The following is a 25,687-nucleotide window of genomic DNA, read 5'->3' on the forward strand; positions in this document are numbered from 1 at the left end:
GTTTATGTGAGGCAGAGCACCTCGCTGGCCTTGTTCAAGAGGAATCTTGACCAATGGATGGGAGATACGCCCCAGGGGTTACCTCAGTGTCACTGCTCGACAGAGGCACAGCTAAATAATGGGCATAGTTTCTCCAAACTAAAGGGGTGGCGTAAGCCACAAAACTATGGGCTAGGCTTATAAATGCCCTCGGGCAGATAGCCTAGTATGAACCTATGAACCTATAATAGCAGTGGAAGAACACTGGGAGCATTCTAGTAGGATTTGGAAAGGGTGACAGTTTAGGTTGAATGTAACCAAGTGCTGCATATGGACTAAATATCAATGGGGAGTGGATCAGATGGTACAACAGCAGGAAAAGGTGCTTGGATTACATCTGGGCTAGCCAATAAGGAGCAAACTGAACATAGGAAGCTGTAAACAATGCTTGAGCATATCGGGGGGGGGGGGGAATCATCAGTTCTAGAAGTAGTAAGGTAATGCTTCCACTACACTACAGAGTATTAGTCAGCCCACACATTGAATACTTTGTGCAGATCTGAAACCTAAAAAAAAGTCCGGAATAACCCCCTCCCACCAAAACAGGATGAAGCGCCATGTTTAGGGGCATCCATGCCCAGTTCAAAGTATCTTTTCTGTCCTGATACCTCCTCTGCCTCCCATTTGAAGTGCTCTTCCCTTCTGCTAAAAAAAAAAAAAAAAACACCACTTTAACCAAGGAAACCTCATCTCATTGGGAGAAGCTGAGGAAGTGTCACTACTGTCCATCACAACCTAAAGGGGAACTATTCCACATCTACTTATTAGAGCATTTCCTCTTGCCTTTATGAGGGGATGTTAGATTTAGGAAGAGCACTTAACATGTGTGAACTCCATGCCATAGTGATCCAACACTGATGGAAAATCTGGGGCTTGGACGAGTAAATAACTTGCCTAATGTTTGGGATACAGATTCCTGCAGGAAGCCTAGACCTGGTGATTTAGGTTTTGCCTTGTGAGGCTATGGCAACTTGGGCATCCAGGTCAACAGCCAGGATGAATTCCTACCTCCTGGGTAGCAACATCCTCAATGATGGCAGGCAGTTATCCTCCCTTTAAGAAATGAAGTGTGCTTCTTGCCACACTGGGAGGGGGGGGGTCATGCTTTGCTCCAGAGGTGTGCGCTTCCAAAGGGACTTCATTACAGGCCTCAGGAAAGTGAGTTAAATGGGCCAGGGACTATGAAAGCACCACACACACCTATAACCTTGAAATGTAATGAGATATTGGATGCTCAAGTCACAGGAATCTCTGCAAACTAATGCAGTCTTGGTATAGGTGGGGGTTGTTAGACTGAAGGCCTCACAAATCATCCTGGCCAGTAGTTATGCAAAGCATACTGCCTATTCCTTTTAAATGGCAGACCCTGCAGTCCGATATTGTGCTCTGGGTTTAAATAAACTAGTCTGTTGGAAAACAGATTTTTGTGGTATGCGAGAGTGTAAAGGTATATGCTCGTGGGAAGCAATGTCTTTCGGCTTTTCCCAGTTAGGGATCACCACAGGCGTTCAGTCCACACACTGCCAATCACTGTCAAGTTGCCAGACTTGTGCCCAACCTTTACAGAAGGCATGCATATGCACCTACCTGCATGTCTTTAAAGCTCACTCAACTGTAGGGAGGACATGCAGACTCCACATAGGTGCTCCAGCTGAAACTAGAACAGGGAACATCTTGGTATGAGGGGAGGACACCAACTGCTGCACCAGAGGCCTACACTCCCACATAAGCTAGCAAAGCAATGTTTTAATCTAAAACAGAAAAGCTGAACATTAAATGTTCCCCAGAGGAATTCTTATTGGTCTGGATAAGCCACAGACTCTAAATTCCCTATCCACTGTGCTGCAGCAAGAAAAAAAATCTTATCTGGTGTTGCCAAACACCCCTCTGGGAGATCAGGATATATCCAGACAAAGGGGGAGGGTGCTGAGCTCTGAATGACTAATAAGACAGAGTTTGCAGTACTCCGGATTACTGGAAGTGATCTAAAAAGAAATAAAATATGTCATAATGGTATAAAAGAAAGTTATCAAAATGATTACTGGGATGCAGTGGAAGGAATAGGCTTGAGTAGCTTCTGCTCTTCTCATTAAAGACCAGAAGAGACAGATGCACAAAATCTAGTAAGGCAGATGTGTAGGAAGGCACAAGCAGCAGCTTGTAGGGACCAATTACTCCTTTGATATCCACAAATACCTTTCCAATGGAAGGACTTTATCCCTTAATGGACTATCCAATGTGGGTAGCAGAGGGAATGCAGAGGCAGTTGAGACTGTATTGGGGGGGGGGGGGTAGGGATGACTAGGTATGAACTGAAGGGAACAGACTTTGTAATTTTCCATCTTAGTTAACTTGGTAGATAACCTGATCTACTGCACCTTTAATTCGGGACCTAAAATACACGTTCTACTATACAACATTTACTTTTACTGTATTGAAAATGATTGGGGTGGGGGGGCAGCAACAAAAATAAAGCTTTCATAATATTTGCATCTTGGTGCAATTCCACAGTAAACAAAAAAGTGTATACTTTTAAGGCATGGCAGTTGAGATACAGCTCTATTTCTATCCACTGTTACAAATGCAGGTGTAGATAGCATTTCCAAACTGAAGCTTTTTGAAAGAATCCAGATTTTTGGTATCTTCATTAGTAGTCTGTTCCACATGGCTTGTCCATCTTTGAAGGCTTTTTCACCTTCTGATGTAAGGGGGGGGGGGGATCAACTGGCATATGGTTCAACTATGCAACAAGTAATTTTGCGTTGATTGTTACTGTTCTTTTGAGAATTTAGTTACCCAAGAATCAAACTTTTTGAATTTACTTTATGCAGCTTGTGGAACAGCTATGAATTTGATGCACTGTTCCAGTGAATCTATCAAAGTTTTGACAGAAGCGTACTTCTACGGACTAGGTCTCCAGTGCCTGGTTAACTATAGCTCTTGACATGGGTAGCTAGGCAACACAATCTCAAGGCAATAAGGTCACTACCCTCCCCCTTTGGGCTTGAAGGATGTCCATTCCTCCGAGTTCAGAAGTATCCTGAATAAAAACAGCATTTGTTCACACCATATTAGATTGGTCTTGCTGCAGCCCAATATATACATCTTAGTGCTGGGAGTCCATGTCTGTAGCTTTCCTGATCAGGACAGGTAAAGTCCCATTGGGGAACATTATACTTTCACAATTTTGTTTAAACCGAGAGCAGTGTCCCAATGCAAACACTCCTAAAGGGACCTTTCTGGCAAGACAAATCACTGTCTGCAGACAGACCACCACATCTGTAACTTGCAAATTGCCATCATTCTCTGGGATCAAGGACAGTGTTAGTTTCACAGGCGAGGGTTATTTTTGTTGTGCAGCTGTCAGCAGTTATTTCCTTCAGGAGGGAGAATGCATCTTTGTGCTGCATACAAGACAGATAACAGGTTACAACTGGCAGAGTTAAAGCATCAATTACTCAAATGGCAGAATTCCAATTAGCTATATTTTGTATAATCAACATGTCAGCACTCGCTGAAATGCATCTCACAGCATTACTGAATGGAGTCACTAAAGTTCACGGCCAGGTAAGTGAAGTTTACAGATAAGGACAATCTAGTCTAAGCTTAAGAGTCTTTCGTTTTAGTAAACTGCAGTGAAGTTTTCAGATAAGGATAATCTAGTCTAAGCTTAAGAGTCTGTTTTAGTAAACTGCTCCATTTTGCATTTTCCACCTCTGAATATAAAAAGTAGCTGTAAATGTCTAAAGCCACCTATAAAGATAGTTTCCTGTACTAAACTAAACATACAACAAAAATGTATGGGGAATAAGCAGCTTACGTTGCAAGTAACATGAAAGTTAAGTGGATTCATGGCATGGATTTTTAAGATCCTGGGTTCATCCACTGGTACGTGGGTTTGTTACAAAGCTCTCCTATTGGATCCTCAAACATCTGTATACCTTTTCCTTTCACTTAATTTACCTCAGTGTTTAGAGACCAGTTAAACTGAAAGAAATCTGGTAGAAAGTCCACTTTCAGGAACCCCTACAATGGATGTTGAACATATTAGGACTTTGAGAATAAAACTTTGTTGCACTGCCTAGAATCCTCCACTCACACAAAGTATTTTATTTTCCAGTTAGAGAATTCTCAGCCAAGGGCAAAAAGCACAGCTTAAAAAAGAAATTGAAGGTGGGGGTATAGGGATGTAGAGCAAATCTGCAATCAGGGATGTAGAGCAAATCTGCAATCAGGGATGTAGAGCAAATCTGCAATCAAAAATGGCCCTTCTTACACATCCATTATAGCAATTACAAGCCATTTGTATCAGATAAGAGGATCATTTTTGGTAATGTTTGGGTAGCCAAAAGGTCAGTGGACCATCTCAAATAGTAATAAATGAGAAACCTGGAAATTCTGTACAGCTTTTAGTGCCTTGGGAATGTGTTAAAGATGAACACCAAGCATAGCTCTTAACCAAATCTGAACAAAGCTAAAAATTGTGGGGGGGGGGGCAAAAATAAGGACAAATATTGCAGTGAAAAACTTAGAAAGTTGCTAGACGTTTTTGTTGCCATGCATTTTCTGAAGGGTATGACATCTGAATCTGTTTAGACTTCAATCCTCAAAGATTTGCTACAAAAATCCAGAAAACTGGAAACGGCATGAGGACTAGACAAAAAACAGGAAAAACTAATCTTCACATTTATTAAAATTGGCTCCAACAAAACAGAAGTTGGAAACAAGGGAAATAGTTGTAGACTGAACAATGAAAGTGGCTGGGAAACAGGAGAAAAATCTCAAGCTCACTTTCTCAAACTTAATGGATACCTCAGTGGTGGCTTAAGGGTAATTTTCTCACCATCTTCAGTGTGGCAAAGTGGGGGGGGGGGGGGGAGAAGAGACTAGTGTAGAAGAGGAAAACCGGAATTAAACTTCTGATAAGAAAATTGTTGGCACATCAGTTTTAAGATGAAGCTGAACTGTCAACATTACCATTTACAAGTTGCACAGATAAAGGAATCTGGTCTCCAATGCAAACTACATTCCTTAAAACAAACACTTACCAATGCTGCATCAACTGCACTACAAATTGCTTTCTATCCAAAGGCATAAACTTTAAAACTGCAGCTTTATGTACGGAAGAGAGGCCAACTGCAAAACACAACAGGGCAGCCCCCACCATTTACAGACTGCCTTTAGTCACTGTACTGGATTCTTTGTGCAACATAGCTTAAATTCTTACCCGGCCACTCTTCAGCACTTCACTTGTCTCTCCAAGTGCCAGCGCAGCAGAGGCCTTGTTGAATTCGGCCAGACCTGCAATAGGAAGGTACTCCTTGTCCAACTTTTTTGCAGCCATCGCAGCCTCAGCCTAAAAAACGCAAACCCGTTGGTTAATCTTGGGCTACATTTAGCCTTTACTTTTAAATTTCTACTCTTGTATAGGAAAACATGAATATAAAGTGAAAACTAAGGCACAGATGTACCTTTGCTGTAAGAGAGAGTTAGAATAGGCTTTGCCTTTACGTTACACAATGCTTGCCATGTACAACATAAAATTTGATCAATATTGTTAATTTCACATTTGAAATTAAGTGCAGTATAGAATTAATCTAAAAATAAGAATCCTGTGTGTGGCAGGAAAATGTGAGGGAGCTGTCAAGTTAGCATTAAAATTTCCATTTGGTCCTACTGCCTTCAGATACCAAGCATCTGATGAAATTAGCAATCTGAAGTCTCATTTTGAGACAGACTGATAAAGTGTCCTCCATTTAAGATCTGCTCAGATTTAGAAACCCACCCAGGAAACCAAGACCTTCCCATTATGGTCAGTCTCACTCTACTGCTACAAGTACTTTATTCATTGCAGAAAGACATTGTGTAGGAGGTATGGCACTGGTTCCTGGTCTCCTTTCAGACACTGCAAATCCTTCAGGAATCTTATCCTGGCTGGGTTAGGCAGCCACCAACCCTGACCCCACAGAGAGTGAACCTACTAGCAAATAGATTTGGTAAAAATTTCACTCCCTTATCCCCTCCTAACTTATAACCCTCCCCCCACCTTACATATATGAAGAGCAGGTTCTCAAAGCCCTGTCCAAGGCAAAGAACACTGCCTCTGAGACCAGAGGACATCCCAGACCGTCTTCTAAACAGGCTAAAACATGAACTAGCATTAGCATTACCACAAAGTACCCTTTTCAAATCCTAACCAAAAATCAGGCTTTGATCCTGCAGAATGGAGAAGAGCTACAGTTATTCCCCACCACAAAGGTGGCCTAGAAACAGGGCCGGGGAATTAGACCCATAAGCCTGAGCAGACTCCTCTATAAGGCCAAAGAATGCATAAATATGGACCTCAAATAAAGACACAGGTGACCTCCAAACCCTGGATCCTACCCAGTTAAGCTTTGTGAAGGGTAGATCCTGCCTGAAATCTGGTGGATTTCTTTTGAAAGTGTGACCAAGGTGATTAAGGGCAAATCTGTGCCAACAGCATACCTTTATTTGGCAAAGGCTGGACAATCCCACATTCAGGCATTACCAATACTTACAAAGAAGGGGTTTATATAAAGCTTTGCCAAGACAGGTTGCCAACGGTCTCACAAACCAGACTATCAAAGTGGGTGACTCTGCATCAACCAGACCAGTTACCAGCAGGGTGCCACATGGGTCAGTGCTGGGCCCCCTATTGTTTGATATACACTTCAAAGTTCAGGTCTAAACTAAAGGTTGTGGCTGACAAAGTTTGCAAATGACTGCAAACTAGTTGCAATCACAGAATCCCCAAAATGTCAGTATATTCAAGCATGGTCTCACGACTGACTGGTCCATCAGTCTCAAACGGAATGCAAAGAAATGCATCACTCACTTCAGCACAATGTCTCTTCACACTATCAATACCCCAAGTACCCATGAAGTGGTAAGGGACCTGGGATCACAGGCTGACCACAACCTTAATTTCAACCACCATGCGACTACCATTGTAAGGAAAGCTTTACTTATAGCTCACTTGATTAGTAGAGTCTTGAGAGCAACAGTTAAAACCCCCATACTAGACATGGAGTATTACAGTACTAAGCACCTACATCAATTACAGACCTCAGAGGTTTCCAACAAAGATAAATGGCCACCAGCATGTGCCTTACACAGACCATATCATATAGACTTTAGGGGAGAAGTATGCCTGGCCTACAGAGCAACACAAGACCCAAACCGAATGAGCTTACTGCATATATCCATAATCAAATGGGTCTAGGGCTAACCATTCCAGGACTCATGTCACTCCAGCAGGTCTCATCTCCCAGTAACTGCAGTCTTTGGAACAGGCTACCAATTCATGTGAAAGAGCACCTCAATGACACTGTTCAAGAGGAAATAGATGGGGCACCATCAATTCTTACAGGGATAGCATCCACAACCTGCCTGGACATGGGCAGTCATCACTAAATGCAATATTTAATACTGACTAGTACCTCTATGGCATTACATTGGGTTGCCACAGCTAGGTTTACAAGGACATCAGAGTTGATAGCCTAGTAATCTCCTATGATCCTATGAGCCATCTCTCCACAGATGACAGGAACCTGATGGCATTTTAAATTGGGTTTTCTAGAAGCAGTTTTTACTGAAATATAAAATGATCAAAATTGGGATAAAAAGGGTAGAGAACACTTTGAATACTGCCAGGCCAGATTCTTATTTTACATGCTTTTAATTAATGCAATTTATTCTGTACAATGGCTCATGTCAAGTTTAGAAGCTAAAGCATCAACTTTCAGCCAGTTTACAGTTAACATTATGACTGGCTATAAGCAGCTCAATGCCCATAAATGTGTGGAATAAGCCTTTTCCTAAATCTCAATGCAACACTTCTATTACATCCCTTCACTGGGCCAGTAATCAAGCAGCCGCAATATTCACCACTAACACCTGTGGGGAATGTCCACTTGGAATGAAAACACAGTATTTTCAGATGCAGCTCTCTGCACCAACTGCAATTTTTCCTTAACAGCACAGGGAGCACATTCCAGTCCTGGGGCTGGACTTCTCTCCAAGCCCCAGTTAAGACACTGCAGAAGGTCAGTGCCCTGTGTCCCTGTTCCAAGTAGTGGACACTCAGATTTGATTTTCACAAACCTGTAAAAGATGGCACAAATGTCCCCACTATGCCACCTCCACCCAGATTGTAAGGTAGATTCACTGCCACCAGCCAGTTAAAGTCTCTTACCAGGGTAGTCAATTACTCTTCGTAAAATTAATACTCTTACAAATGGTAGTGTTAAGCAATCAGCAAGACTTTCAGGAGTGTGATGCTACAGTGCCAATAGATGCAAGTACGCTCAAGGGTTAAAATATTTTCCAAGACCACTCACAATGAAAGGAACTGCTTCAATTCACAGGAAAATTAAACACCGATGGAAAAGGCTGAGATACATTTAGCCAATAAAAATTAGGATTTCCTAGTCAAGTTACTTACTAAAGCAAGGCAAGATGAAGTGGGTGAGTGGTCTTGTCAGTACCAAAGCTGAGTACAGTGTCATCTGTCACCTCACTAGCATCTAAATTTCAGTGCTGGCCAATGTAGGACATCACAACGGGTCACCTGCCTCTGTGGTGAACACACTACCCCCCTCATTAGAATGAGGAGCCAGGATCTGGCACACAAATACATACCTAGAACTTTGCTAAGGCTTATTACAGCATTCAATTCAAATCCTTTTACAGCATTCAATTCAAATCCTTTCACCCTTCCTGCAGATGTTAACCAGTCATTCTCTTGACACCCCAGGGTAGCAACTAGTTCACCACGAACAACGAAAACGGGATCCCACCCAGACACCTCTGACTGCATTCAGACCTTGAAGTCTTTATGTCCTAAACCATGTAATTTTAGGCCATTTTTCTTAATTTTAGCTGGGCTGAGCTTAACCTCTCCCCTTACAGCAACCTGTGTTACATGTACACATTTCAGTTACAATGCAGCCTGACATGCATGCACACATTTCTTTTCTTTCCAGAAGACTTGTTGATACATCAACACAAGCATTTGTAAAAAAATCAGTTTGATAGTGACATTTCATTACAAAACTCCAGCTATTTATGATGGAATATATTACACATGCCCTGCTCTACTCTGGCATAGCTGGCACTACCTCACATCTCTGCCCCCTTTGAAGGCTCAAGCTACTTTTTCAAGTGACCCTGGATAAACATGGAGAAATGGGCGCTCAAGACAGGGTATGGGTTAATGTATTCCCAGATAGCAATGCCAATGCAGATGAGCCCAACTCCACTATGGTGCGGCATCATGTCATATGCCTGCAACTCTAGCTTTCACCTTTAATAACTTGGCATTTTGCTGACTGTAACCACACTGAATTTCCTTCCATACAGATAGGCTGAAGTTTTTGCAGTGCCCATACTATGCCTAGACATTTTTCTACATCTGCATAACATTCCTCCCTGGGTTGGAGTCCACAGCTGAAAAACAGGGTGCTCTTCTGCCTGAGGAAACCTGGCTGAGTACAGCCTGCACAAAGCATCCACCCACACAAATTCTTTCCTGTAATCTGGACTGGCTAGCACAGGGGGGTCCTCCTCAAAGCCCCTTTAAGCTTTTGGAAAGCCTGCTCACAGGCTGGGGTGCACACTACCTTATCTGGCCTGTTTTCATAGTAAAGTCTGAGGGAAGCAGCTACTGGACTAATTGGGAACAAACCTTTCTATAGTACCCCACTGTCACCAAGAATGCACTCACCTGTTTTGGTAACAGGGGCAGGCCATGCCCAAATAGCTTCCATGCTGGCAGGTCCCAATCCCCACTATGCCCCAGGTAGGAGACCTCTGCCATACCCAAATGACACTTACTGGTCTTAATGGTAAAGCTTGCCAGGAACAGCTGTAGATGGCAATATCTAGGTAAGCAAGGGCATAGGAGGATACAATCCAGCCTCTGGAAGGTTGATGGGTCAGGTTTCATCCCAAAGGGCATCTTTGTGAACTCTGAAAGGATTCACAAAGGCTTGCTTCTCTCCAGTGGTGAAGTCTAGGGCACCTTATAGTAGCCCTTGGTCAGATCAACAGTGGTCAGATACTTACCACCACCCAGCTGCTCTACAGCTTCATCTGTCCTAAGCATGTGGTAAGGATCTGCTGCAACAGTTTAGTTTTTCCAGGTTTTAGTACCAGGACTACAGGGGAAGCCTAGGGACTGCTGGACTCCTGGATTACTCCCAATTCCAACATTTTCTGCATCTCCTCCCAGTAAGGGGCTGGCTCAATAGGTCTTTGGGGTCCTGTATCCACATGCTGTTGCACCCAGGTTTCCCAGTGAACAGGTCTCCAAACTCCTGCAACACTGCAGGGAGTTCTTGAACCTGGGCAGAGAATAGCCACTGGGACACTGCTACCCCTTCCACTGAGGTGGAAGTCAGAGTCTAAGGAGATCAGTCACCAGATCCCCTAAGATTCCTCGTGCCACCCACTGAAATACTCAGCGCAAGGGCCTCTCCCATCATGACAAGGCTTAATCATGTAACATGGTAGTTTGTGATCCTGCCTCTTGCCTAGCAGTTCCACCACATAGTTATCACTGACCTTTATTACCACTTTGAAGGGTTCTTCCCCAAGCTGCCTGCAGCTCATGGTGTTTGACAGGAATGAGCACCATAACCTGCTGTCCCACAGCATACTCAGGCTTGCACATTCTGGCCATACCAGAACTTCTGCTGTGAGGCTCCTGGGTCAAGCCCATGAACTCTCCAAGCCTTGTCCTGATGTTTAGGACATATGCCACAAGACTGGGATTCACACTCACCCCCCCACTCATTGTAAATCAAATCCACCCCCCCAACTCATTGTAAATCAAATCCAAAGGGCCTCCTCACCCTATGCCCATACAGTATCTCAAAGGGTGAAAAACCTGTGGATTCCAGGGGTCTCTTTGTATGCAAACAGCAGATGGGGCAAATATTTTTCCCACCCTCTCAAACTGGTCTGCAAATGCCCTTACCATGGTCTTTAGTGTAGAGTTTAACCTCTTCATAAGACCATTACTCTGGAGTGGTAGTGGATGGTCTTTAGATGCTTTACCACACAGCGCTCTCAGACAAGCCAGCAGATCAGACATGAAATTGGTGCCAGTCACCATTTCTCAGTAAACCTTAATATCTAAAACCATTTGCCACCTTCTCTGCCTTGGAAGACAGAGCCACTGCCTCATGGTATCTAGTAGCATAATCTACCACTAGGATATACACTTCTTCCCTGGGAAGCTTTGGGTATTCAAAGGCCCAATATAAATAGCTACCCTCTGAAACAGCTCAATCACCGGTAAAGGAGCTTTGATCTCATTTCCTGCCTTGCCTACTTTTTAGCACTGTTCACAGGTCCTGCAGTACCCCCATTACATCCCTTGCAAACCCAGGCCCTGCAGTACCCCATTACATCCCTTGCAAACCCAGGCCAATAAGTTCTACATAATGAAACTTGCTATGGTTGTACACCCATGACTGCAAAAGGAAAAAAGTCATGGGATATGGATAAAAGTGCCAGATGGTAGGCTCTAGGCACTATAAACTACTGCATTACCTCAACCTCTAGCCCTCCCTCAGAGGTCCACTCTACATGCAGTAATCCTTTGTATACAGACTCCACTATGAAAATCAGGTGCCTCCTTCACCTCCCTCAAACCTTGTAGTGTAGTGTCAAAGCAGAGCTTGGCTAAACTCACTTTTCCAGCTTCCCTTCCACAAGTTTGGTATCCGACAGCTGTGCCCCACCATTTGCAAGAGCAGAGGAGTGGTAGCACCCTGGCCGTCATCCTGTCCCAGGGAACACAAGTACTCATTTTGCATCTGTGACTCTCCTTCAGGCTCACTTCTACACAGTAGCCCCCCCCCCCCCAAAACAGCCACATCACCAGCCCTAGCTATGGTGTGAGGTCTATCCAGGTCTCCCCCAGGCCAGACTGTGTATTGCAGTACCTTGTGTGCATGCAGTTATCAAAATCCATTCTCTATAAGGACATCTGCAGAGATACCCCCAAACACCTACTTGCTTGTTTCCTTTTCCATCCTACCACTCAAGATGAACACTAGCCAAAGGGTATTTGGAATGGGGTCCCTCTAAAGCTCTGACTGGAGTGGACTCCACCCCCAGTACTGCTCCTCCAACCACTAAAGGCTTCACAATTATGTCAGCAGCTGGCTCTTAGCAGTGGCCAGTTTTCCATCCAGTAAGATGGAATACAAACTCCAGTGATAGTTTGGTGCTGCTGTCATCTCCAGACAACTTACCACTGGCACACGTATTCCCCACTTGCTGGTTCTCTCACCTTTCAGTGGACATTCATATGCTACATGGCTGCTCTGGTTACATGATTTAGGCCGCTTACCATGGGTTCCCTTATATCAACGCGCAGCATTGGTTATCCCCTTGTGCAGTGGTCCCTTACTTGCCAAGTAGAGATCCCTTTTCTCCCCAGCTCATCTGCAGAGTTACACTCCTGGTCTGCCAACCATACTCCTTTCCTCAAGGCAAAATGGTAAGGGCTTGGTCCCTCACCAAAAGGTCTGCCAGCCTTTCAAAAAATGGTGCCAACACCCACCTATGAGAAGTGCTTAGCTCATCAATATAATCCCCTAATACTTATCTGCCTGTCTATGCTCACAAAACTTTCTGCAAGCTTCAGGTGTCAACTTGAAACATTCTAGCAAATGTTGCTTAACCTGGTTACAATTTGGTCAGTATCAGACAATTTAGAAAGAGCAGTTAGCTTTACCATGGGGTAAGGAGTCAGGAACCATACCCAGTGCCCTTAGTCAACATTCTACTGCTAACAGTTTTTCAAATATTTGAAAAACTGTGGAAGAAAATTTACTGACCCTTGCTTCTGGGATTTGGTTAATCCTTTCCCCATTAACTCCATGTTCTGGTTGGATTCAACATGTCCCTCATGTTGATGCTGCTTATGTTCTTAGACCTCTCCAAATGCCAATCTACAGACTTCCAATTCCATGCATTTTGCCTCAAAGTCTAACTCGACGGGTTTTTAAATCTGAGGAAAGTCAGCTGTCCTGTTTAAGGGCTGTACATCCCCATTGCCAGACTGGTTATCCTCCCAATTGCTGGTCTGTGCTGCAGCTGCGACCAAGGAGACATTTCCCATCAGCTTGCCATAATTCTGACATCTTTGCCCCCTTTCCCTGACTAAACAAAAAATACTTGCGAAAAATGAAAGTTTGTATGCTTACCTTGTGGCTGCTCAGAGTATACATCTTTCAGTGACAACTGCTTACAGGCTACAGAATTAAATAGCTATACCACTGTTAAGTCAATAACATCCCTCCTCTCTGCCAGTAATCAAGGAGCCTCAATCCATAGGACACCAGTGAGGAATGTCTACTTGAAAGAAAAACATTTTTAGATGCAGCTCTGCACCAATCACAATTTCTGTTAAGAGCAAAGAGCACACTCCAGTGCTGGGGTTGGACTTACTCCCCAGGCCAAAGTAAGACAGCATCTTTCTCTACAGAAATCAGTGCTCTGTACACACAAACCTAAACCTACTTCAAGGCTTACAAAAAGTCCAGCCAGTTATGCTGGCATATATGTTACACAGGTACTGCCCTACTCTCTGGCATAGATGGCACTACTTCACATCAGCTTCTACCAAATGTGACTACATTACTCATTGTCCATCCTGACCTGGTCTTTGAACCACCGTCTACTACATTCTGTACTTTGTAGAAGTATTCTTATTTATGACTTCCCATTGTTAATCACTTGTCTTGACCAGTGACACCTATGCAACTACTACTCAAAGCAATATAGTGTTACATATTTGTTGGGAGTTTTGTAGACTTTTCAGGATGACTATACAAAGTTTTCCAAAGTAAAAATATATATCAGAAAAAAAAGCAAGTGCTTGTATTCTAGTATAAGTATGCTTGCTTAAACTGTAACAGTCTATTCAAAATAACTCTATTTTTCCTGGATCGCGTGCCAAGTGTAAAAATCAAACCAAACTGTTAAATGTTTGGAATAAAATGGAAAAAAAGTCACTATAAAAGTTACTTTTTTCATTGCTCCTTGGGTGTAACTGCTTAAATGAAGCCTCTCAGTCTAGACTTCACATATTTGTTACCACAGTTAGAGCACAATGTATATTTCAATCAAATTGAGCTCTTTGCAAGTGCAGCCTTGCCATCCTGAATTGGCTACTATCAATGTAATGGCTGGAATGGAAAGGTATATGGATGCTGGTCTCAGACCATAACTGCAAAAGAATTCTAGCTTTGGATGCACCAAATATTCCCTTGTTTAGACAGGAACATTTTAGCAACTGTAGTTATACTGAAAACTAGTCATAGGTAATCTGCATCTATGGATAACAAAAAATAGGGTACCATTATGAATTTGGTTGTTGCCTTTACTAATCAAAGTGCTAGTTCATAAATTGGCACTAAAAGTGCTAGTTCATAAATTGGCACTAAATTTCTGAAGGTTTCCAGCAAACTTTTTAATTTAGACGTGTGCACTAAAAATAGGATGTACTTTTACATCTTTCTAATAAGGATTAAACTACAGGGGGAAGCAAGATAGCTTGCAAAACTACTAAAGACCTTAGGATGCAGTTCCGTGTGAGTGGTCAAGGACTCCCATCTTTCCCATTAGCAGCTTCATACAACCTCAGCTTCCACCCATCATACCAAGTAGATGCTCATGATCACCACTTGCAGCTTTTCTACAAACACTTGTGCAGGGTCACCCTATAAATGAACTCTGCTTCAGACAGACATGTGCAAGTAATATACTTTATTACAGGAATGTTCATAATACAACATTTTTGCAAAGATTTCAGTGAAGTAGACATTTTTTTTAAACATGTTCTAGGAAAACAAGCTAATGGGCCATTTCTAGAATAGACATTTTAGTGTGAAAATGAGATGCTGTGCTGCAGATAGCACACTTAATGTGTGTAGAAATTGAGACTTGACCAATCACGTTTTATTGAACATGCACAGCAGTACAAATCACGGTCATACCTCTTAACTCAGTCTAGACAAAGTCCGACAGACTTGGGGGAACACAAGCCCAAAAATAGGAACATATTTTAAATATTGCTCTTATAAAAACTTAGAAAGTTACTAAACAGGATTTGTCTTGGCATGCATTTTCCTGAAGGATATGAAGTCTTAAGTGTACATGCCTGTCATTAGCAACTGACATTCACACAGACATTCTGACGAAAATATAAACAAAACTTTGGCCAGTCTGAAATATGTACAGTTGATAGGTATGATCAGGGTAAACCAAGTGTTTTGTTCAAATGTTCTTTTTGTCATGTAATCTAGATAGTGAAACCTCAGCTGTTAAGCGTTAAAAGTGACTCACCTTACGCACACTGCTCAAGACAAAAGGCTTGCCTGAATCATCCCTGTATGCCCCAACTCCCAGGTTCATCTTCTTTGGGTTTGTGTCACGTTTGAAGGCTTCTGTCACACCTAGAATAGGATCTGGGGGACCCATCTCCACATGGGACCACCAAGAACTGGGGGGGAAAAAAAAAAAAAAAAAAAAAAAAAAAAAAGTCATAACTAGGCACCAACATATGCAAAGCCACATGAAGCAGTTGAAGAGTAGTTTCCAAACGTGCATAAAGTATAACCCACAGGCTAACCAAGTAATTTAGAGGTTGGTCTAAGACCGTCCCTAAATTTCTGCAGTATACAGAGGATTTCACTACAATTTGTAGAGATTGTATTCTACCGCCTGCTCTAAAACAGTTACTTGCCAGAGGACATCACCCCCAAAGACCAAAAGCAACCATGTGTACTACTACCATTTGTCACAAATGAAAGTATCCAGGCACTTGGCAAACTGTAGGAAGTTATGCAATTACCATAATGACAGATGCATAGGAGGCCATCCTCTGTAATAACACGATTTCCACAAATACTTTTAAATCTTGCAAAGCAAACACCTATCCCATCAAGCACCATGAGGTCTAATCTCCAGTTTTGTAAAGACTAACAGCACAACTAGCAAAAGCAGAGGACTCTTTGGGAAAGCCATGCCAAAAAGGAAGGGAAAGAGCATGTTAAATGGAAAGGTTGGGCCCAGCTTATACCAAGTACAAAGGTTCATTTGCTTTAAAAAGGACAGTTCATAGTAAATCCTGTCTGGGTATCCCTATAGATAGCCCTGGATAGTAATGGCCTCAGACAGACCTGGACATCTCATCTTGCTTAATAGTCTTGCAAAGACCAGGTAACTGCTTGGCAAGTGCTTGCCTTAAATTACTGTAGAAGTTCCTACTTACTAGTAGGATAGTCTGATGGGACTGGTTTTAGGTACTATACAAGATGCTGCTTCCCATACTTCATAAAGCAAAACTGTAAGCAACTGGACACTTAAGTCTCCCTGGATGACCATTGCCCTTTCAAGGTAAGATCTGTGATGCTGGTGCAGGTTCCCCATTTTCTACCCTCAAGGAAAAAAAAAAAAAGTTACCCATCCCAAACATACAATTAACTAGCCATTATGAACAAATAGTGTTTGTCGCCTCAGTTAGATGTTGCCCGCTCGATTCTCAGAGCGTCTTGTGTCAACATGCATGAACGGGTGTTTTTGTTGAAGGTTGTGCATTAGGCCCAGCAAGCCAGCACAACTCTGCCAATCATTAGCGGACCGGAGTTCCACTGTGGCTACCCCTAACCGGGAAAAGCCGAAAGACAAACAAATTAAGTGCAATAGGCAAAACAAGGTGGGGTTACTGACAGAAAAGCATGGAATAGTCAAGTTGCAAGTCTAGGGGATAAAATCTGAGTGAGACTGCCCCAAGTGCTGGATTAACACTTTTTTGTGTAAATCAGTTACAACAGGAAGGGTGAAGCAGGAGAAACCAGGTTTGAAGCCAGTAGGTTACAAGGACTTCAGTTCTGTGGAGTCTGGCTTTCTGGATAAACCTGGGAGAAAATGAACACAAGTTGGGGGGGGGGGGGCATTTGTAGGTTAGAAAATCCAAAACTACAATCCCCAAAAGGTGATATTAGAGAAAAATTGTGCTTTCAAGCACTGGTTAGTATGTCAAACTGCATACAACCACAACGACCAGCAAAATACGATGGTAAGCACAAAAGGTTCAAAATCCTTTATTGGTTATAAAACATGTTCCAAAATAATAACCAGACCGATTTCAGCCTCACAGCCTTTATCAATGGTTAAGCAAAAAAGAAATTCAGTGTCGCACAGGTACTTTCTATATTTATAGTAGTCCCTCCTTAACCAAGAAATAATGGTATAGCCCAACCTGGAGGCCGGAATGTTCAAATACATAAGATACCAAAAACAAGAGAGACTTCATAAATTGATAATATAATAGTATAATCATATAAACATGTATGAAATTAAAATCCAAATAATGGTTAACAAAACTTAATTGATAATAATCAATAGTGCAAATATAGCCTACCATAAAAAATGAAATATATACAGTATTACTATATGTTCACAAAACATTAAAACAGTATTTTAGTAGGCTGATCCGATCATGTTGGGCTAATAAATTCAAAAAAATTCAAAAAGCTGACACAATAAACACGGTAATTGTATGTAGCACTAGCAAAATTGAAGAATTAAGTTAATCAAAGGTCAATATTGACTAATTGTAACATAACACCTATGTAAACTTAATCACCAAAACCAAAAGACAACAAAGTCATAAACTGTGAAAAAAAAAAACAAATTATGAAAAAAATAACTTAATCATAAATCAATGACATTTAAATCTACAAAAAATAGTGTTCTCTCAACCTGAATAATGTCCTGGTATGGAGAGTACATAGATCAAAATTCAAACCAGAAAATTTATAGATGATCATTCAGGCCTGGCAGAAATAATGCCCCAAAGTTGGTAATCCAATATTGTTCTTTTATTCAAAATGGAATGCCAACCCTGTTGGCTGCGATCCCTCACAATTTTGTCTATGACCATGAACCTAAATTGTGCATTAGAATGTTTCATGGTGTGTCTATACAGGGCATTGGTATCCCTCTTGTTCCTAATATCACTTATGTTCCGTCATGCGTGTTCTGAGAGATATTGATGTTTGTCCCACATAAAATGATTGGCACTGGCAAGTAGCTAAATAAATAATCCATATAGTACTACAAATGGCAAAAACTCTAGTCTGATGCACACGATTAGTGTTTGCACTGGTGAATTCCCAAGTGTATAAACCTGGGAACAGGAACTGCAATGACCACATGGGAAGGTGCCCAATTAGTTTATCCCCTGTCAGAGTTGTCTGTTGGTAAATAAATCCTCCCCCTTCCTTATGTTTATAGTGGGAAAACAACCCCCCCTAAAGTTTTACCTCTAAAAGACATGTGGCATCTCGTACCTAGTAATGTTCTTAATCATGTGCCAACAAAATGTTCCAATTAGAGTTCAGAATATCTCTCACTAAATGGTGATTCCAACCATAAGTAGCCACAAACCTGATAGAGGCCTCAGTGTCATCCAATTTTTTGTATTGTAATAGTGTTTGTCTATCCAAAGTATTGCTCCATTCACTGGCCGCAAAGATCTCCATCCTTGTATCCCCTGTGTTTGAGCCTACGACAAATCATTCCTAGCCGTTTGAAAATCCTCATCAGATGAACATACATGTGTTTAATACACATGAATTGTGATTGTTATGTTGCAGATGGTGTGGTTAGGGTGCATACTAGATGCATGTAGCAAGGTATTGTATTGTGGGTATTTATGAAATACTTTAGTACTCAAAGTATGGTCTTAGTTACGATGAACTGTAACATCCAGAAAGTTGATGGTATAATAATCATATGCAACAGTAAATTCCATACCCCATACATTATCATTCAAATATTGTATGAATTCATTTAAGTATGTTATATCTGCTCTCCACACCATCTAACAATCTCTAAATATAGTCTCCAGATGTCAATTTCAACTATGTAGAGGTGTGATGAATCTCAAATCATGCACTCCTCAAAACAGGCCATAAACAAGTCTGCATAAATAGGGGTAAAGGAAGCTCCCATTGCTTTACCTTGTAGTTGCAATAAACACTCACCATGGAAGTAAAAAACGTTCCTTGTTAACACATGTTCTGCCATGCAGACAGAGTCTTGAAACCTGGTGGATACAAGTCAGATTTTTCCAACCAATACTGTAATGATTGTAACCCAGCCCAATGTGGAATACTTGTATATAATGATTTAACATCCAGTGTGCACATTAGCCAACCCTGTTCAAGTTTGGTGTCTTCAATAATTTGAAGGAGGTGTCATGTCCTTCAATCTGGCCCTTACTGATGTTAGTAATGGCTTGAGGTAGTGTGTAAGAAAAGCAGATAATGGTTCTGTTAGTGAACCAATTCCCAACACTATGGGTCTACCTGGAGGTTTTATAATAGATTTGTGTATTTTAGGCAGGAGATATAAAATTTGTTTGTGGGTCTTGAACAGTAAGATATTTTACTAAATTTGTTGTTGATGCCTTGTTCTTCCGCTGTTTGTAAGGAGTCAGTTTCCTTCTTGTATACCAATATAGGATCAATAAACATCTGTATACAACACCTACGATCTGCCAATTGTATTTTGCCCTCATTGAGGTAATCCCCAATATTCATAACTACGACAGCACCTCCCTTATCAACTGGCAAAATAGCGATGTTATGATTATGCCCAAGTTCCTCTAAAGCAGTCTTCCATGGTGGAAATATTTTGGCCTAGAATGCATGATTCCTGATGGTGAAAATGTAGATCCTTAACTGATTGTTGAAATATGGAGACATAATTCTGAAGATCTTTGAGAGATTTTGCCTGAAAAGAACAATTTAAGATTCAGATTACGACAATGACAAATAATTCACAAGACTATATTCATGACTAAAAACCAGGGATGAAGCCAAGGCCTTTGAGTAAAATCGTTTGTGCATCTGTCAATGGTACATCAGATAAATTCATTACTTAAGCCTGGTATTGTTAATTCAGCAGTGTTCGGATCAGACCCTCCATAGAATTGCTTCTTGCATTTATGTTTGTGCTTGCGACCCCCTCGTCACCTTGATGCATGTCTAAAGGGGTTTTGGTATTCGGTTTTTTACTCCTCGCTTACCACAACGACCAGCAAAATACGATGGCAAGCACAAGAGGTTCAAAATCCTTTATTGGTTATAAAACATGTTCCAAAATAACCAGACCGCTTTCGGCCTCACAGCCTTTATCAATGTTTAAGCAAAAAAGAAATTCAGTGTCGCACAGGTACTTGCAATATTTATAGTGGTCCCTCCTTAACTAAGAAATAATGGTATAGCCCAACCTGGAGAGAGACATGTCAAAATGCACTCAAGGCACTCCTGAAAATGGAGAACATAGATATCTGCTCGGTGACTGAGACTTGGTTCAAGGTGCCAGAGAGCACCCCTGCGATACCAGGTTACAATTCTTACCACACTTTATGGCTACAAAACCAAGACCAAAACATTAAAAGGTGGAGGTGTGTCCATATTCACACCTCCAAGCTAGTTGCCCAACACAATGCATCTGAAATTCTCCAGGTGCAACTAACACTAGGTAAGACTACAATCCAAATTGTAGCTAGTTACAGATCCCCCACCATACCCCAGGATTCTCACTACACCTTCCTAAAGGTACTGGAAAATATTAAGATACAACCAAAACACCCTAATACTGGGTGACTTCAACTACCCTGCCATTAATTGGGAAAACTACTCTGGTACCAACCCCCCCCCCCCCAACGGTTCTTGGAATTCATAAATTCCAATGCCCTGGATAAACTAATCCACTGTCCCACCAGGGGCTCCAATATCCCTAGACCTGGTCATTACCAACATGGGCGATAGATGCTCCACACCAGTGGTCACCCCCTCATTGGCCAGGTCTGACCATAAACAAAATAACCCTTTACATCCACATCCCACCCCCCCAGTAAGAAAACCTCCTTAAACTTCTCCAAAGCCAACTTCATGCTACTGAAGTCAGATGTGATAAACTTCACAACACCCACGCAGACGGGATCTGGAAGTTCGACTGCAGAATCCTACACCACGGCACTGTAGAAGCACATCCACTCGTGCATGAATCGTGCCATCCCAAAAGAACCAAGATGCTCTTCTCCAAAAAAGAAGGAAGCCAATCTGGTGGTCCCCTGCTATAAAACTATATAACAGAAGGAAGAAACTGTTGCAGAAAAAAAAAAAAAAAAAAAAGAAAATCCCAGGATGCAAAGAAATCCCTCACCAGCCTCAGTAAGCTGAGATCCCTCAAAATCCTCAAAAGCTGGTTACGAAAATAAGATTGCCAAAGATTCCAAAGACTACCACAAGGCATTCTATAGTTATGTTAAGAATCTAAATGGCAATGCTCATATCTGCTCTGAGCTACAACAGAATGGCATTAAATATACTGATCCCAAGGATATTGCCAATATCCTGGCAGATCGATTTAGTGCCAACTTTACCCCCCCCTCTCACCCCTAAAGGGCCCATCTCGATACCAAAAGATTGCCAAATTCCAATAACCACAGCCACACAGGTAGAAACAGCACTCTCCAAAGCTAATACAGCATCCATGGGACCAGATGACATCCCAGGCTGTGTACTACATGAACTACAAAATGAACTGGCACCCCACCTAAGTGTCATGTTTAATCATAGCCTCACCGCAGGCTTCGTGCCCACTGAGTGGTGCACAGCTAGTTATCCTGCTTCACAAGGGAGGATCTGCCTTGGATCCTGGGAACTACCGTCCCAGTCTGACAAGCCTCTGCAAGGGCATGGAACGCATTATCATGAACTTTAAACAGACATTAGCAACCTTCAAACACTGGACCCCCCCCCCCCCCACACCCAGTTTGGGTTTGTGAAGGGCCAATCTGAATCTGATTGACTTCTTCAAATCGGTCTCCAGAGCTGTGGATGAGGGTAAGACTGTCCACACAGCCTATCTGGACCTTGCTAAGGCCTTAGACACCATCCCCCACTCTGGAATCATAGATACTTACTAAGCTGGGCATAAATCCCTACATCACTCAATGGGTTGCCACCTGGCTTACTGACATAACCCAGTCTGTAAAAAAGTAGCAGACTCCAAATCCAACTCACAAATGACAAGAGTACCTCAAGGTTCAGTCCTGGGACCACTCGTGTTTGGCATCTACTTCTCTGAAGTACAGGCCAACACTAAGGGACTCTGTTTAAAGTTTGTAGATTACTGCAAAGTGGGAGCCATTATTGAATCACCAAATGTGGATATTCTACAAAAGGGCCTTACAGAAAGATGCCTGGTGCCAGAGCCATGGGCTCAAGCTTAATGCCAAGAAATGTATAGTTGTTATCCTCTGAAAACAAACATGTACCCATGAATTACCACATAGGTGGCAGGACACTAAACATAGTGTGATGGCAGGACACTAAACATAGTGTGATGAGAGACTTAGACACAACATCGCCACAACAGTCAGGAAATCCTTCCATGTGGCACACCATCACCAAGGGCTTTTCATCCAGGAAAAAAAAAAAGGAGTCATTGTCCCACTGTACTCATCCCTCATTAGACCCATTAGAGTATAATGCCCCATTTGGTTATGTACCTCACAAGACATCTGCAACAGCTGAAAAGGCCACAGAAATGCCTCATTAAAAGAATTACAGGCCTAAAGCAGATGCCATATGCTGACAGTCTAAAAAAACTCCAGCTATACTCTGTGGCATATAGTCTACTCAGAGGGGATCTCTGCTTAACATACAAGGCCATGTAAAACCATGAGCTGTTGGACATGCTCCACTTAAAGAAATCCCAATCCCTCGAGCCACACGCTCCAGGGATCTAAACCTTATCACAATGAACAAAACATGCAGGAGGGATAGGTTCCTGACCCAGAGACTCCCCATACTCTGGAATAGACTGCCCAAACATGTCAGAGCGCCTCATTGGCCCTCTTCAAAAAGGAACCTTGATGATTGGATGGGAGATAGGAAATTCACCCAGAGGATCATGGCAGTCACACTGCTAGACAGGGACCCAGAGAAGTAAATACTGTGGGAAAAAAATTTACAGGGAATTTTTATGGCTAGGCTTGCATAGGCCTTAGGGCCAATAGCCTAGTACCAACCTATGACTAAAGATCTCAATCCCAGACTCCTGTCTTGGCAAAGTGGGGAAGAACACCTTTTCCTAAATGACAGACTTTCACTCAAAAAGGGAGTGAATAAACTGGTACTGCCCTCATACTGAAGGTGATACATGAACTTTGATCCCCAATGGCCATCTATAGTGTTGACAGATGGAAAGTGCAAATGTATTATGCTACCTGAATCTGAGAACCCTTAAAGTCCACTACCACCTTAAGTGGAAACAAAGGTGGTATAAACAAAACTACAACTAAATTGTGCCAATAAGAAGATGAATTGGGCTACTAAACTCCAGGGATAAATGAACACAGACAACTCTGAACTACTAAAAGAAGCTATTCTGGATACATTGCAGGTGCTAAGAAAAGCACTCTAACAAAACAGGACTGAATCAGTATTTGCTTCATGAAAATCAATTACACCTGGAGCCAGGAATGTGGTCCATTCCCCCATCATGGAATTAAAACCTTTAAAACACATCATATGGAGAAGTTAGAAGAGGGGGAAGGATGTGGAGTATTCCAGAAATAACTACAGCAGTCTGCCCCAGGCAAAGCAAAGCTAAAACAGTAGTGCAAGACCCTGGCAGCTAGAACTATGAGGCAACATTAGTCAACACCTATGTTGGATAGCCAATTAGCATATTTATAAAATGTTAACTGCTAGGACAAGCAAGATGCTAGAATACATTTGTAGTTATTACTATGAAATGGAAGTGAGCAGCTCCTTGCGAGAGTTTTGATGGGGTGGGATGTTGGAAAAGGTAGATATGGGAGGGATCAAGTACCATCAAGACATTGTCCTGAACCACCAGTCTCAGATGGCGATGCAAGCTAGTGGTAAAGTGCTGGACTGCCTCCAGAATAAACAGGCCAAGGTCTCAGGATTCCTGCTGTACACCTATGGGTGGACCACGGACTCTGATCATGATGGAAACTGCACTAGAATTTGGCCTTATCAGCTGCTTCCTACAAAGGCTTAGGCTGACCTTTGTGCTTAAGCCACCCAAGGCTCCTATGCATCTCAGCAGAGAGGCACTTTCCCTTGCTATTTTCCAGGCACTCCAGCTCTTTCAAAGATGTATGGGCCAAGAGAATGCAGAGCATAAAGTTGACTTACTGTTTAATAGAATTAACTGAGCTAAAGTCATGCGTCAGCCATCTGCTACCCTGGATCTGAGGGTGTACATTAAGTTATTGAATTTAAAAAAAAAAAAAAAGTTTGAATGTCATATGGTTGAAGCCATATGACTGAACTTTTAAAAGTTCGAAAAGCTAAACAGAAAAAGCCTACTCTGTTAAGCAGGGGGGCAAGCCCCCCTGTTCTTTAAATATACCATGTTCAAGATCACACTACAGTGTAGGAAAGGAAATCTTTCCATTCTGCACTGTACGGAGATCTCCAATGAAATGTGCTAACCCAAGAGGTAGACCATGACTGTCAAGCTTTTAAAAGTTCAAAAACATAATATACACCCCGGATCTGGAGGCTGTGGCAACTCCCTCAGTGGAACTGCCAAGCAAGCATCAGGCTACTATGACAGGCACTCCAAGCACCAAGATGATACTTTTATCATCGTATAGTTCAGAGGACGTGTGGGAATGTAAACTCTTCTCCAATGTCCAGTGGGTGGCACTGGACTCAAGGGGACAGGCAGTGGAACTCTAGGTTGGAAAGAGTCTGCAGTGGCTCTGCAAAACTACCAGGCTCAGTCTTGCCTAAAACTGCAGATTTAGGCTGGCTACAGAATGTGGATGACCTTTAAGTGCAGAAGCTACTCTGCATTGCATCCCCCTGCCACAGAATCTTGGTGGCACTCAATCACCCAAAAATGTTAGGTGGGCATACAGGCATTCAGGAGCTTACTGATGGCTTTCCCCAGAGAAAAGTGCCCTCCTCACTGATGCCAAAGTTCAAAACAAATTTGAAGTGGGTGCAAGTCCTCTACAAGAGAATCCCAGAAGTGAGTTAGTAAGTCTAATCCACCACAAACAAAAGGCCCATTTGGATTATTTGGCTTGGGAAGGTTCCAGAATGGCTACAGTCATTTGGTCCTGTTGGGGAACAGATCACAAGAATCCCTGCACCCAAACAAATGGCATGGGTTGGGGGCACTATCACTTGCCTTGAACTCAGTCTCTACTAGACTATCTGAATCTAGGACAAGGATAGCAGACAGGGTAAAGCTGGAAGACTGAACAGACTTGTTAGAAAGGCCACCAGTGCTGGAATTTTGACACTGCCAACTCCACCCCCCCCCACTTCCAACAACTTAACCTCCATCACAGAGGTACTCAACCTCCATCACAGAGGTAGCCATAACCCCACCCAAAAAAAAAAAAAAAAAAAAAAAAAAGAGTTATTATAATGGGAGAAAGCAAGAGGTTTGTGCATTTTGTTAATGCCTACCTATGGAACAAGCCATCCTGAACTGCCATGTAAATGGCAGACACTGAATTTAGAAGTATATACAC

The 25,687-nt window shown here is 42.3% G+C and overlaps 1 protein-coding gene across 1 annotated transcript in view; it reads right to left on the bottom strand.

The window, feature by feature from the left end:
- Positions 1-25,687, bottom strand: part of GOT2 (glutamic-oxaloacetic transaminase 2) — a 167,176-nt gene that overhangs the window by 110,179 nt on the left and 31,310 nt on the right. The window contains exons 2-3 of the mRNA XM_044081295.1: positions 15,424-15,580; positions 5,267-5,395 (exon numbers count right to left, since the gene is read on the bottom strand). Of these exons, the coding sequence (XP_043937230.1) occupies positions 5,267-5,395; positions 15,424-15,580 (286 nt within the window). The remainder of the gene's footprint in view (positions 1-5,266; positions 5,396-15,423; positions 15,581-25,687) is intronic.

Source organism: Protopterus annectens, chromosome 8.part0 (assembly GCF_019279795.1).
Source record: "Protopterus annectens isolate FY-2018-M chromosome 8.part0, PAN1.0, whole genome shotgun sequence".
Classification (NCBI taxonomy): domain Eukaryota; kingdom Metazoa; phylum Chordata; order Ceratodontiformes; family Protopteridae; genus Protopterus; species Protopterus annectens.